Below are 13,728 nucleotides of genomic sequence, written 5' to 3'. Positions count from 1 at the left end.
GTTTTCAATATCTTTGGACGAGCGCAAAATTGTGGCATCCAGTCAAATAGAAGTATGTTTAATCATTTATGGATTCAATTCAGTAGTTTTATTTACTAAAAACAAAACGTACTCTTACTTTATCGTTTAAAAGTAAGGTTTTAAGACAAATTCTAAATTTTAATTACATTAAATGCATGGAAAAGACTCTTAAAATGACGTTGCTACGTGTGAACCGGAGGACTTGGGTTGACAGCTAACATGCTGTCGTGTTGACAAAAAAACTCCCTTTCGTTTTGACAAGTGGTAAAAGTGTCCTTGTAATGTATTTTTAACAACAATAACCTTTTAAATAATGAAAACTAAACTAAAATGTATTTTTAGTAGTAACTAGATAACAATGTTAACTTTACTTAGTGAAATCCATTTTTGGAGCACTCAAGAGGATGTCATCGTGAAACACACAGATTTCGGTTCATTTAAGTAGGTAGTCAAGTTTTATTTTTCGCTTTATTCTATTAAAATGACCCCTTTGTAGGTATTACTCGAAGAAAGACACAAACGACTCTCTTTGTTACCTAAGTAAGAAAAAATACTGCGAAGACAGAGACGTACTATGGCACTTACCAAACAAGCGGCCTCAGAGACTCCGCGACCGCTTACGCGAACTCGAAGAGTACCTACTCCACAACAAAATCGTCAGTTTTTCGTGGTCAGACAACCAGTTGCAACTCCTTTTATCGACAGGTGTTCTCGTCACCCTCACCATCAACATCAAAACCGGCGATTTACTCAATATACAGTTCGAAAAACAACTGGCCAGCAAACTCCAAGTTAACATTCTGTGTGATGGCATAATCCTAGGTCAACAAATAATCTGCATTTGTAACGACGGGCACGTTTTGGGGTACGGGGGCCAGTGGAGAGAAGGTTGGATTGTTGAAGGGGGCCCTCGCCGCCATTTAAACTTCCACGGCGACTGGTTGGCGGTTTGGGGCAAAGCTGAAGCGGAACACCCGCAGCCGTGGAGCCCGTTAGGAAAAGACTACCAAAGAGCGAACTTACACTTGTACTGGGTGGGCGCGAGGGGGCCCGAATTACTAGCATACAAAAAAACGGACGGGGACCCCATTGATGTGATTGTGAGTAGGCACACCAAAAGGACTTTGATTTTAATTGAGCAGAAAGTGACGCTACGGGGATCCGTGTCCGTGGAAGTCAATAATCTGGAGTTGGTGGGGTCGAATCTCAAGCGGATTTCGGTGATTTCTGTGCCTTTGCAAACTCAAGTTAGCTGTTGCGCGTTGAGCGAGAAGGAAGACCGGTTGTTGATTGGGTGTATTGATGGGTCTTTGGCTTTGTTGGATAGGCATAGAGGGTCCACGAGGACCGTCAAGGGGCTGTTTATACCAAAGTTCGCCCGGTGGAACCCGTCGGGGGCGGTCGCTGTGATTTTAAATGAACGAGGGCAGTTGCAGTATTTTGATACAGCTTTAAATAGTATAAAGTCGCAGATGATGGGGGAGGATTGTACTCCGACGGCTTTGGTGGACTTGTCTGGGTATTTCAATACGCAGTTTACGATAAGCTCGCTCAGTTGGGGGCCGAAAGACTTAGTTCTGGCGTTAGAGCAAGGACCCATGCTTCTGATTTCTCATGTTGACAGATCTCTGACGTTTAAAGCGCTTGCGCAAAGGTACCTCAAGATGGGTAAAATAGACAAGGCGATTAGACTTCTGCTGAGTTGGGACTTCAACGAAGAAAGTTTCAACATTTTACAAAAAGTGGTCGCGTATTTATTATCCCGTGCAATGACTGAAGAAATCGCAAAATATCTCCAAGACGCTCTAGGCTGCTTCCACAGCCCCCCAGTCCCCATCCCCACCGAAATTCGAAACCGCTTCTTCACCCAAGTTTTCTCACTAACCCGTCGATTTTTCCACCAACTAGTGAGAGCCGAAATGTTCGAAACCGCTTTTCTTTTAGCTGTAGACCTCGGCCACCACGATCTCTTCATGGACCTACACTACATCGCCGTCCGAATCGGCGAAACCGAAATGGCCGCCGCCGCCAGAGCTCAAGCCTCGGCTTTACTCAGCCGCTGCTCCAGCGAAGCCTCCAACTGCACCCGCTCGTCGTGCTCGCAATGTTCGGACTCCGCAAGCAGCGAAGAACCCGAAAACCCCCAAGAGAACTTCCTCACCACCAACTTCAACCAAGCTCAACCAAAAACCTACAAGAACTTCGTCCCCCCAGTCCCCAATCTCACGTACACCCCTAGGGCCACGTTCGTGCGCGCACCGCAAGTCCCCCCGACTTTCGTGGCGGGGAATTTCAGAGGGAACGTGCAACCGCCGCCACTGCCATTCGCGCCGCCGTTACCCAACCTGGGAATTCCCTTCAGGAACACACAAACTAGAGTCAATTATAAGAATTCGTTTACGCCGATTAAACCCGCGACGCCGCCGCCCCCACTTCCGTCGACGTCGGGAACGCAGCACTACACGGGGGCGGTGAAAAAGCCGCAAGCCAAAGTCAAGTTTTCGGATACGGTGACGGCGTTCATCGTTCCTGAAATCAAGAGGCCGGTGCGGCCGCCCCCGCCGCCACATTTAACAGACCCGCAGAAGGAGTTGGCGGATAGCTTGCCACTGTGTCACCCGAATGAGGACTACTTGAAGGATTTTACGCCGATGAGGAAGAACGAAGGGGCTGAGGGGGAGAGTCAGCCGAAGATTAAAGTCGTACACTTTGGGGTGGTTTGAGACCGCAGGCGACGATGATTGGTTGTTGTTTACGTCACGTGACAGGTGACAGGTACACACTTTTTCTGTAAGAACGACGTTTTTACACTTCCTTAGGAACTAAACGTTCTTACAAAAAAAAAGATCGACTGTTTTATATTACTCGCAACGTATCCGTCCGTTAAGTACAAATATAATATTGTTTATGTATACGTTAGAGTATATATTTTTTACTTTTATACTAAAAATAAAGCGTAACAAGTTTCCGGCATTTTATTCACATCCGTCACGAGTTGCCACGGCAACCCTACAATACAAACACCAACAAATGTCAACTGTGCAGCCATAAAATGGAAGCTATAAATATCGAAAATATTTTTCCCGCGTTGTGTGAAACTCCGGCGACTCAAATGTCCTCAAAAGAGTTCCAAAGGACGCTGTACTCCTGGTTCGAAGAAAGGGGTTTAGTCACCGATCTTCGTTCCTATCTTCGGGTTTTGATGATCAACGAACTCAGAAACAGAACAGTGGGTAAAATCGACTCTAAAACGAACTTCTCGCTGTCTAAGCAAGCTTTCAGTCTCCTAATCGCTGAACATTTATTGCGAGAAGGGTGCCACTATACGTTATCAGTTTTTAGTACTGAAGTACCTGCAGTGGCTAACCAGTTGCCATTTTCTTTACTCGAGGCGCACTCTCACAACGAAATGTGGCACTTTGACGAAGAAAGCTTACTAAACGTGCTAGAACTGATCGGAGTCTCGAAAGGTAGCAGCGAAAGTCTCAGAATCGCGTCGTTGTACTTTAAAAATAAAGACTCACTATTGACGTGTTTAGTGAGTTCTAAAAGTGTGGCAGGGCAGGACTTACCTATCGATAACGAACGAGACCTTGTGAAAATTTTAACGGTACTGGGGGTCCCGGGGAACATGGCAGACAACATAAAGAAAAACATTGAAGAGGGGTTCTCCCACCAGATTCCCCAAGACAGGAAAAATTTGGAAGAAATACAAAACGTATTAATTGAACGCAATCGCCAAATCAAACTTCTACTAGACGAGCAAATATTGCAAAAAAAAGACAACAAAAAAGTGAAATGTGAGTTGAAGGAGACCCGGAAACGTCTCAAGCAAGCGCTCTTAAAAGAACAAAGCTTGAACCTGAAGGAGACCGAAATTAGGAAGAAACTGGATGAGGTAACTAGGTTGCAGCGCAGCTTGGAGAGGACTTTTAGCAGAGGGAAGGTTGACGTTTGTTCGTTGAAACACTGTACAGAGTCGTGCCAATCTATAGTTAGCGTGAATGACGAACTGAGAAACGAAATCAAGCAACTAGAACAGGATCATAAGGGCAAAAGTCGCGAGATTCAGCATCTGAATGCACAAATCGTGTCCTTGACGAAAGATCTGCACAACGCGAAGTCGAATATCGAGTTTCTGAATAGCTGTTTGCTGCGGTCCAGTCAAATCGGTTTGCAACAAGGTACGTAAAATCGTGCACAGTATAAATGTATTTATTGAAAAATATTTTTATTGGAATGTACATTTTCAAGGAGATGCGCGTTCTCCCTCTAGCGACGACACTTCCGAGAACCTGACCGGCGAGATCCTAAAACAAGTGCGCTCGAAGCTGCAGCAGCTCGAACGCGAGAGCGACGAACTCGACGTAAAGTTTAAGAAATTAAAAATGAAAGATTTTGTTACAAAATAGTTTATATCACTCACGTGAAACAATTAACAAAATAGAAATGTTTGTACAAAGTATAATACATAACTATATAAATTGACACTCAATATTAGTTTTTTAGGCACAACCTGCACACAGTGTCTTAATTAAAGAACCTCTTCTTAAAGACTTTTACCTTTTTTTAAAACGAACTAAAAACTCAAGACGGGAGATTTTATTACCTTACAAATTAATTTTGTTTTGAAGACTGGCACGCGGAGAGTTGGCTCCGGTTATCCGAAGCCACGACGTGGAAGGGGGCGTGCACGCTTTGGAACTAAGATGGCGAGGCGGGGTCGAGTAGTTTGATTGGTGCGATGTTTTGGTTTTCGGGCGGGGCCAGCTGCAAAAACACGTTATACACTATAACACTAGTTAGTGAAGTTACCTTTCTCGTTCTGCGTCGGAGTACAGGCCCACGTTATGGTGCCACCTGTAGATGTTCGGGTACTTCCCCGGCGTTATTTGGCAACCAGCGTACTTTAAAGCTTTGAATAGAGCACAATCGGTTTTCGTGGGACTATTATCTTCTATAAATACTTCTGATAAAAGTTGTACATCACTAAAATCGTCTTCGTTGTCGGAATCACAAAGCTGGCTAGGGCTGCCAGGAGGGGTGAAGAATTCTTCGTCGGAAGAGGAATCTTCTATCACATTATCTGCTACTAAAAAAAGTGATTATCGGAAAACATGAATGACCCTTCCTACCCACCATCGACTTTCTTGCCGTCTTTATCCGAAAATAGAAACCTTCTAGCTTTGAACCCTTTAAACGAGTGTCTGGTGCTGTTGTTCCTACTCAACCCCAGACTCTTCCTCGTCTTTTTAAAATGAAAAACACAAGTACACTCCTTCGTTTTGATCCAGGCGTCCCGACAGACGCTCTCTTCGTCCAACTCCAACCGCGGCTCCGTCTCCTGACTAAAATTCTTCAAGATGTGCTGCGTCAAACAAATCAGCTGCTTTTTCGACGACGTCGGTTTATTATCCTTCGGGTAATTCCCTTCATCATCGCTCGAAAAGCAGTCAAACGCCTTAACACACTCCGTCGTAAACTTACTCAAGCTCTTGATGTACCCCCCTCTCGAGTTCTTGTCAATAAAGTAACACATCTTCTGCCCAGTTAACACCCCTAAGCGCGGATGCAACTGCGCAAAGTTGACTTTATTAAACCTACAGTCGTCCATGTAACTTAAAATCAACAACTCCACTTGTTTCGTCTGCATCTCAAGCATGGTGACCTGCAGCTGGAACTCTTCGTAGATTCTATGGTAGATCTCGCTCGCTATCCGATTGGCGAACACATTGCAGGCCTTCTCCACGCACAGAAACGCGTTAAAATTCGCGTCCTCCTCGCAGCTGTCGATCAGGGTGCAGTTCTGCATCTGCACGCACAAATCGGCGATGGTGCTGAAGGTGCGTTTGGATTCCTCGGGAGTGGAGGGCGCAGGCGACTTATCGACGACAGCCGCCTGAGAAGCTAGATAGTTTTCGAGTAAATGTAAGCCCTCGTCGGAGGCTATGTCAACAAAACAGTCTAAAAACGACCAGTACTCTTTCCAATTCACGTCGAATTTGTTTGCGAGCTTCTGGCCGAGTCGTTCCAACCCTTTCGACGGGTCGGTGTAACGTAGAGCGACGACGGACTCCAAGGAGTTGTCGTTTTTTGGTTTGATTGGAGTGCTTGTTCGAGGAGGGGTTTTCCACACTTTGCGGAATTGATCGGCTCCTTCTTTGTTCATGGGGCCGGCGAAGGCGTGGATTTCGAGGCGGGGGCTCAGGGGGTCTTTGTTAACGACCTACAAGAACGGGTTGTAAAAGAAAAAAAATGGTCGAAAGTCACTAGTTTATTTTTGGAGCGCTCCTGTATAAGTAATTCTAAAAACTATGCATCCATTGGAAAACCACAAGTATAGAGACATAATATTTTGCAGACTTTAAATAGAATTGATTCGGAAAAATTTGGGATGAGCATCAATTTTTAGGATGGGGATAAACGAAGAAATTTTGATTAACGTACATAGTTTCAAAATTGATTTATAAACTTGTCGCAGACGTTGCTGTTCGCCGTTGACTTTGAAAGTTTCCTTAGACAAATTTTCCATTTTAAACATGTTTTAAGTTTCATGTTGTGAAAAAAAGTCTACACACATATTAAAACAAAAAACCAAAATGTAAGCCCGCCCACCCGCCCTATCTCAATTGTGACGATTTTTTTTTATTCGCCGTGACCCAAGGGAGCGGAGCTTAACTGCAAAATACTTATTTCTTTACGAGAAATTAAAAACATGTTTTTGAATACCGTGTTGTTCAAAGAATACGAAGTATATTAAGAAAAAAAAGACAAAATATAAAGCTCGCCCACCCACCCCATCTCAATTGTGGTTACTTTTTTTATTCTTAGATACTTGAAACACGTTTAAAATGGTACATTTTTGTAAGGAAATATGGATTTTGCAATTAGGCTCCGCCCTTAGGTTTGCCAATGAATGAAAAATTGAGCTTTTCGCAAAATTGCCAAAAAATGCCCAAAAAAAAACTAGGAGATAAATTTTGACGATCTCAATCCAAAAATATGGCTCGTGGATAGTTCAGGTCCAAGATTGAGGATTGTAATCAAAAATTCCGGAGTAATTGTGGTATTTTTCTTAACGACACATTTAGGGCGGTTCCAGAAAAATTGAGTGTCCAAAAATTTTGAAAAAAAACTGGCTTACGTAGAAGCGAGACGTTTATCAGAGAAAATAATCTCAACTTGATGCGACAACGGATTCTCGAAATAATCAGTTTCAAATTAAGTTTTTTAAAATATCTCAAAAATTGCCACTCATTATTTTGGCGATATTGGAAAACTGGTAAGAATTTTCGAAGAACTGAAACAGCAAAAGATTTAAGAGATCGAAATAAACAAAAAAATCTCTTTTGTTGCATTTAGAAAGCGATCAAAGAAATATCCAAAATTTCTAAGACAAGGATATTTAAAAATTGAGCTTTCCGTAAAATTGCCCGAAAAATCTCAAAAAAATCTAGGACATAAATTTTGACCACCTGAATCCAAAAAAATGGCTTGTTTATAGTCCAGGTCCAAGATTGAGGACTGTAATAAAAAATTCCGGAATAATTGTAGTATTTTTCTTAACGACACATTTATAAAAACAGAGTGCCCAAAAATTTTGAAAAAAAACTGGCGTACGTAGAAGCGAGACGTTTATCAAAGAAAATAATCTCAAATTGATGCGACAACTGATTCCCGAAATAATCAGTTTCAAAGTCAGTTTTTTTTTAATATTCCAAAAATTGCCATTCATTATTTTGGCGATTTTGAAAAACTGGTACGAATTTTCAAAGAACTGAAACAGCAAATAATTTTAAGAGATCGAAATACACAAAAAAATCTCTTTTGTTGCATTTAGAAAGCGATTAAAGAAATATCCAAAATTTCTAAGACAAGGATATTTAAAAATTGAGCTTTCCGTAAAATTGCCCGAAAAATCTCAAAAAAATCTAGGAGATAAATTTTGACCATCTGAATCCAAAAATATGGCTTGTTTATAGTCCAGGTCCAAGATTGAGGATTGTAATAAAAACATCCGGAATAACCGTGGCATTTTTCTGAAGGACATTCCAAAAAAACTGGGTGTCCAAAAATTTTGAAAAAAATCGGGCTTACGTAGGGGCGAGACGTTTATCAGGGAAAATAATCTCAAATTGATGCGACAACTGATTCTCGAAATAATCAGTTTCAAAATCAGTTTTTTAAAATATCTCAAAAATTGCCATTCATTATTTTGGCGATTTTGGAAAAATGGTACGAATTTTCGAAGAACTGAAACCGTAAAAGACTTTCAGGGATCGAAATAAACAAAAAAATATCTTTGTTAAGTTTCGAAAACGCTTCAGTAAAGTTCCAAAAGGCAAGGATATTTAAAAATTGAGCTTTCCGTAAAATTGCCCGAAAAATCTCCAAAAAAATCTAGCGGATAAATTTTGAGCATCTGAATCCAAAAATATGGCTTGTTTATAGTCCAGGTCCAAGATTGAGGATTGTAATAAAAAATTCCGGAGTAACCGTGGCATTTTTCTGAAGGACATATATGAGGCAATTCCAGAAAAACTGGGTGTCCAAAAATTTTGAAAAAAATCGGGCTTATCAGGGAAAATAATCTCAAATTGATGCGACAACTGAATCTCGAAATAATCAGTTTCAAATTAAGTTTTTTAAAATATTTCAAAAATTGCCACTCATTATTTTGTGCGAATTTGGAAAACTGGTACGAATTTTCGAAGAACTGAAACAGCAAAATATTTTAAGAGATCGGAATAAACAAAAAATCTCTTTTGTTGTATTGAGAAAGCGATCGAAGAAATATCCAAAATTTCTAAGGCAAGGATATTTAAAAATTGAGCTTTCCGTAAAATTGCCCGAAAAATTCTCAAAAAAATCTAGGACATAAATTTGACCATCTGAATCCAAAAATATGGCTTGTTTATAGTCAAGGTCCAAGATTAAGGATTGTAATCAAAAATTCTGGAGTAACCGTGGCAATTTTCTGAAGGACATATGTAGGGCAATTCCAGAAAAACTGAGTGTCCAAAAATTTTGAAAAAAATCGGGCTTACGTAGGAGCGAGACGTTTATTAGAGAAAATAATCTCAAATTGATGCGACAACTGATTCCCGAAATAATCAGTTTCAAATTAAGTTTTTTAAAATATCTCAAAATTTGCCTCTCATTATTTTGGCGATTTTGGAAAACTGGTACGAATTTTCGAAGAACTGAAACAATAAAAGATTTTAACAGATCGAAATAAACAAAAACATCTCTTTTGTTGCATTTAGAAAGCGATCAAAGAAAAATACAAAATTTCTAAGGCAAGGATATTTAAAAATTGAGCTTTCCATAAAATTACCCGAAAAATCTCAAAAAAATCTAGGAGATAAATTTTGACCATCTGAATCCAAAAATATGGCTTGTTTATAGACCAGGTCGAAGATTGAGGATTGTAATCAAAAATTCCGGAGTAACTGTGGCATTTTTCTGAAGGACATATGTAGGGCAATTCCAGAAATACTGAGTCTCCAAAAATTTTGAAAAAAATCGGGCTTACGTAGGAGCGAGACGTTTATCAGAGAAAATAATCTCAAATTGATGCGACAACTGATTCCCGAAATAATCAGTTTCAAATTAAGTTTTTTAAAATATCTCAAAATTTGCCTCTCATTATTTTGGCGATTTTGGAAAACTGGTACGAATTTTCGAAGGACTGAAACAACAAAAGATTTTAAGAGATCGAAATAAACAAAAAATCTCTTTTGTTGCAGTTAGAAAGCGATCAAAGAAATATCCAAAATTTCTAAGGCAAGAATATTTAAAAATTGAGCTTTCTGTAGAATCGACCGAAAAATCCCCAAAAAAATCTAGGAGACAAATTTTGACCATCTGAATCCAAAAATGTGGCTTGTTTATAATCCAGGTCCAAGATTGAGGATTGTAATCAAAAATTCCAGAGTAACCGTGGCATTTTTCTGAAGGACATATGTAGGGCGATTCCAGAAAAACTGGGTGTCCAAAAATTTTGAAAAAAATCGGGCTTACGTAGGAGCGAGACGTTTATTAAGGAAAATAATCTCAAATTGATGCGACAACGGATTCTCGAAATAATCCGTTTCAAATTAAGTTTTTTAAAATATCTCAAAAATTGCCACTCATTATTTTGGCGATTTTGGAAAACTGGTAAGAATTTTCGAAGAACTGAAATAGCAAAAGATTTTAAGAGATCGAAATAAACAAAAAAATCTCCTTTGTTGCATTTAGAAAGCGATCAAAGAAGGATATTTAAAAGTTGAGCTTTCCGTAAAATTGCCCGAAAAATCTCAAAAAAATCTAGGAGATAAATTTTGACCATCTGAATCCAAATAAGGCTTGTTTATAGTCCAGGTCCAAGATTGAGGATTGTAATTAAAAATTCCGGAGTAACCGTGGCATTTTTCAAAAGGACATATGTAGGGCGATTCCAGAAAAACTGGGTGTCCAAAAATTTTGAAAAAAAATCGGGCTTACGTAGGAGCGAGACGTTTATCAGGGAAAATAATCTCAAATTGATGCGACAACGGATTCTCGAAATAATCAGTTTCAAATTAAAGTTTTTTAAAATATCTCAAAAAATGCCACTCATTATTTTGGCGATTTTGGAAAACTGGTAAAAATTTTCGAAGAACTGAAACAGCAAAATATTTTAAGGGTTTGGAATAGACAAAAAAATCTCTTTTGTTGCATTTAGAAAGCGATCAAGGAAATATCCAAAATTGAGCTTTCCGTAAAATTGTCCGAAAAATCCCCAATCCTGTAGGATTCGTACTCGAGACTTCCATTGGGAAAGCAAGTTTAACACCCATCACGCTTAGTTTAGACGACATCACAAAATTGTGTAAAGAGAAAACTCAACTCGAAAATGCTGGATGCAGCGAGGGAAGTTTTGTGGAAATAACTTTCGGCCAATTTTTATAATAACGGATGCGTTACGAGATTTAAAAACATATTTTATTTATTGTTTTCTTATTCTTTCTTTATGTATTATTTACTACTCACTGTTTTATTGCTGTTATTTTATTTTGCTAACATAATACAACAGGTGTTTGATATTTATGTATTTCGCTTTTTTTTTTTTTTAATTAATTTCATTCAATCTGAATCAATTTTAGCGAAATTTCTAAACAATTAATTCTAAAAAATATAATGAAGCAAAACTTTCGAAATCCAGCTTTGATTAATAATTCACCACGTTTTCACGTCCTTGGCCGTGTAATATTTTAAGTGGTGTTGTGTTGCTTTCAAATTGGTAAATATAAATACGTCACGGAAAATCGAATTGATTCTAGATACTAACTAAAATTTATTTATTCACAGCTAAAATGATGACGACATTACATAGAAAAATTATTAAATTGATGCTTCAGTGATGATGTTTACACATAACAGAACTGATTTATTTTGCCGATTACCTCGTATCTAATCATGTTAAAATTGTGATATAATGCTTAGGTCATGGTTGGTGTGCAATCAAAACTATTATGTTTGTCCTTGGTAAAAGGGTCTGCTACATGCCGCTTTGCTAATGAAGTATTTGCCGCATACTATACGAACTCGTTATAGTGGTTTAGACTATACGGATAGAAACGTCAACAAATATCGTACCAGGAATTTTGAAATTTTTATAACAAGTCACACACACAAGGTTGACATTTTTCATCATTTTTTGAAAGGACCTTCCTGCAATATGTTGAGCTATTTCTAACGAACGACACAAGGTTAGTTCGCTTTTGTTGTGTAACAAGTTTGTCCAAGTTCTGAATAGATAACTAAGTTAATACATAGTTTTTTATTTTTACCAGTAAACAATATAAAAATCAATAATACCCTACTAACCTGCGACTTCCCTGGCGAAAAAGGCTCTCCCACCAGTGGCGGCATGCTATTATCTTCAGCTCTTAGAACAGGCACATAGTAACAATTTTCCAAATGCATAGCAATTTTCTTTTTCAAAACACTGACTTTTTCTTTATTGTCACACCGATCACAAATTATCTAAAACAAAATCAGTAATCAAAATGTTTTTTTTTTTCGCGATAAAGTCGACCCACCATGTCAGGAGTCTGTCCATATTTATTTTTTAAAGTTTTATCACAATCAGGGAATGAAACCAGCACCTCGACGACGTCCACAGCCCCAAATTTCGAGGCAAAATGCAGTGGCGTCTCGTTTAAACCCTTATCGGGCGTGTTTAAATACAAATCTAATAAAACTTGAATTCTACTCTCAACGTTCTCATTTTGATCGTCGCCATATAAAAGTTTGACGAATTTAGGATTTGAGATCGTGTTCAAGATCGATTCGGCCAAAACGCCGCTTTTGGCTTTGGCGGCTACGTGGAGGGCGTTGTAGCGGAAGCCTTCCTAAAATTAACAAAAAGTGACCTTATATTTTTATTTTTATATTTATACATTAAAATAATAAAATTTAATTTACGTATTTGAATTACTCAGACATAAAAACGAAAATAACAAATTAAAATTCCTGAAAAATCGGGATTGTGAAAATTAAGCGCTATTTTTATCCTGGTATTTAGCTAGGCATCCAATGTTAATTTTTCAAACCTTCTCTATTTTTCAGCACCTATCAAAGCGGCCTCGCTGGACTTATTTTTGTCAATTTTACGCCGATTTCTATCTTATTGCAGCTATGTTTACAAATACCTTATCACAGCGTTCCGCTTATAAAAAAATCAGTTATGAGTAATACGACGGTACTTAAGATATAATCGCAAAACGTTAAATCGCCTGATTTTTCAAATAAAAAATACCTGCAAAATTGACGGCGTGTCCCCATTACTGACCAAATACCTCGGGTTCTCCCACACCGCCTGTCTGAACGTCTCCACGTCCCCCGTCTCGATGGCCTTCCTCAACTTAACCAAATCCTGAGGTTTCGGCCCCTTGAAGGGGCTCAGTCTTTCGTTAACAATCTGTGGACTCAAGCTCAAGCTCTTCACGATGGAGCCGTTAATGGGATGAGAGGGCCGCGGGGGGTCCACCACTCCCACGCTGGCGAACTTGAGAGCCTCGTTAAAAACCTCGAAGTGTTTGAACCTCGCCTTTTTCGTCTTCTTCACCATCTTCATGGCCTCCACCTTATCCTTGTAGATGTACTTGCATAGTTGCGTCCCCTTTTGCCGGACGTCTGGTGGCACGTACACTGAATAAAAGTTGCCACGAAGGGGCGCCTCGCCTTCCGAAAAGTCGGCCACTTCTTCGGTAAACTGGTCAAAAGCTGAATCTTCACTGGATTCCATGCTGGGAGTGCGGTTAAAATTGGGTAGAAATTGATAAAAGCATTTTTTGGTGGCTGCCGCGTACAGCGAGGAATTTTTAATAACGCACGGGTTTTTAAATGCAACGAGTATTGTAAATAAATAAGTAGAAAATTTTAAATAACACGTCAAATGCAAATATCGAACGAAAATGACACTTTTGACAGAGTGGGAGAGCAACAAGCGACATAACCTCAATTTTTTTGACAGATGTTTGGAAAAATTGTGGTTGGAAGCCGCCGCAGGGCTTGAATTGCAAAATCCGTGTTTATATTTCGAGAGTTTTTGTGTTTTGTTTGTGAAAGTAGGTGCGCAGACGGGTTATTTGAGTTTTATGGATATTGCGCTTTAGTTGGAAGAAATTTAAGAGGAGGTACTTAAGGCGTGGATTCACACCGCTAGATGGCGCCATC

The 13,728-nt window shown here is 39.3% G+C and overlaps 3 protein-coding genes across 5 annotated transcripts; 2 read left to right on the top strand and 1 right to left on the bottom strand.

The window, feature by feature from the left end:
• The first annotated feature begins 132 nt into the window (after nucleotides 1-132).
• On the top strand, nucleotides 133-2,937 carry Frtz (fritz). Its single transcript, XM_064051727.1, has 2 exons — nucleotides 133-462; nucleotides 518-2,937. Exons 1-2 carry the CDS (start codon nucleotides 380-382, stop codon nucleotides 2,742-2,744), a joined length of 2,310 nt encoding a protein of 769 aa, XP_063907797.1. The 5' UTR covers nucleotides 133-379; the 3' UTR covers nucleotides 2,745-2,937.
• A 129-nt stretch (nucleotides 2,938-3,066) lies between these two features.
• LOC135125942 (structural maintenance of chromosomes protein 4-like) lies at nucleotides 3,067-4,537 on the top strand. The gene is made up of 2 exons (XM_064051730.1): nucleotides 3,067-4,205; nucleotides 4,276-4,537. Exons 1-2 carry the CDS (start codon nucleotides 3,074-3,076, stop codon nucleotides 4,431-4,433), a joined length of 1,290 nt encoding a protein of 429 aa, XP_063907800.1. The 5' UTR covers nucleotides 3,067-3,073; the 3' UTR covers nucleotides 4,434-4,537.
• Nucleotides 4,418-13,648, bottom strand: LOC135125923 (ankyrin repeat and LEM domain-containing protein 2 homolog). 3 transcript variants are annotated; one of them, XM_064051704.1, is made up of 6 exons: nucleotides 12,809-13,648; nucleotides 12,090-12,401; nucleotides 11,875-12,033; nucleotides 5,161-6,247; nucleotides 4,837-5,113; nucleotides 4,418-4,791 (listed from the first exon to the last, which is right to left on the bottom strand). In XM_064051704.1, exons 1-6 carry the CDS (start codon nucleotides 13,295-13,297, stop codon nucleotides 4,632-4,634), a joined length of 2,484 nt encoding a protein of 827 aa, XP_063907774.1. In that variant the 5' UTR covers nucleotides 13,298-13,648; the 3' UTR covers nucleotides 4,418-4,631. The 3 variants fall into 3 exon arrangements, with proteins under 3 accessions (XP_063907774.1, XP_063907784.1, XP_063907789.1); XM_064051714.1 differs by having other exon boundaries at nucleotides 4,837-5,110; XM_064051719.1 differs by having other exon boundaries at nucleotides 4,837-5,107.
• Nucleotides 13,649-13,728: the final 80 nt, after the last annotated feature.

The sequence above is a fragment of the Zophobas morio genome, unplaced genomic scaffold (assembly GCF_036711695.1).
Source record: "Zophobas morio isolate AGI-343-1 ecotype UQ-CSIRO unplaced genomic scaffold, CSIRO_AGI_Zmor_V1 ptg000002l, whole genome shotgun sequence".
Taxonomy (NCBI): domain Eukaryota; kingdom Metazoa; phylum Arthropoda; class Insecta; order Coleoptera; family Tenebrionidae; genus Zophobas; species Zophobas morio.
Note: the sequence above shows the minus strand (reverse complement) of the source record. Positions and strands in the feature narration are given on the sequence as shown.

Excerpts from the sequence above, each read along its gene's own strand:
- Frtz (XM_064051727.1), top strand. The coding sequence starts at position 380 with ATGTTAACTTTACTTAGTGAAATCCATTTTTGGAGCACTCAAGAGGAT. Across the intron at positions 463-517 it reads ACAGATTTCGGTTCATTTAA|GTATTACTCGAAGAAAGACA; the intron begins GTAGGTAGTCAA and ends ACCCCTTTGTAG.
- LOC135125942 (XM_064051730.1), top strand. The coding sequence starts at position 3,074 with ATGGAAGCTATAAATATCGAAAATATTTTTCCCGCGTTGTGTGAAACT. Across the intron at positions 4,206-4,275 it reads TCAAATCGGTTTGCAACAAG|GAGATGCGCGTTCTCCCTCT; the intron begins GTACGTAAAATC and ends TACATTTTCAAG.
- LOC135125923 (XM_064051704.1), bottom strand. The coding sequence starts at position 13,297 with ATGGAATCCAGTGAAGATTCAGCTTTTGACCAGTTTACCGAAGAAGTG. Across the intron at positions 5,114-5,160 it reads AGACGGCAAGAAAGTCGATG|TAGCAGATAATGTGATAGAA; the intron begins GTGGGTAGGAAG and ends CACTTTTTTTAG. Across the intron at positions 4,792-4,836 it reads TCCGACGCAGAACGAGAAAG|CTGGCCCCGCCCGAAAACCA; the intron begins GTAACTTCACTA and ends GTGTTTTTGCAG.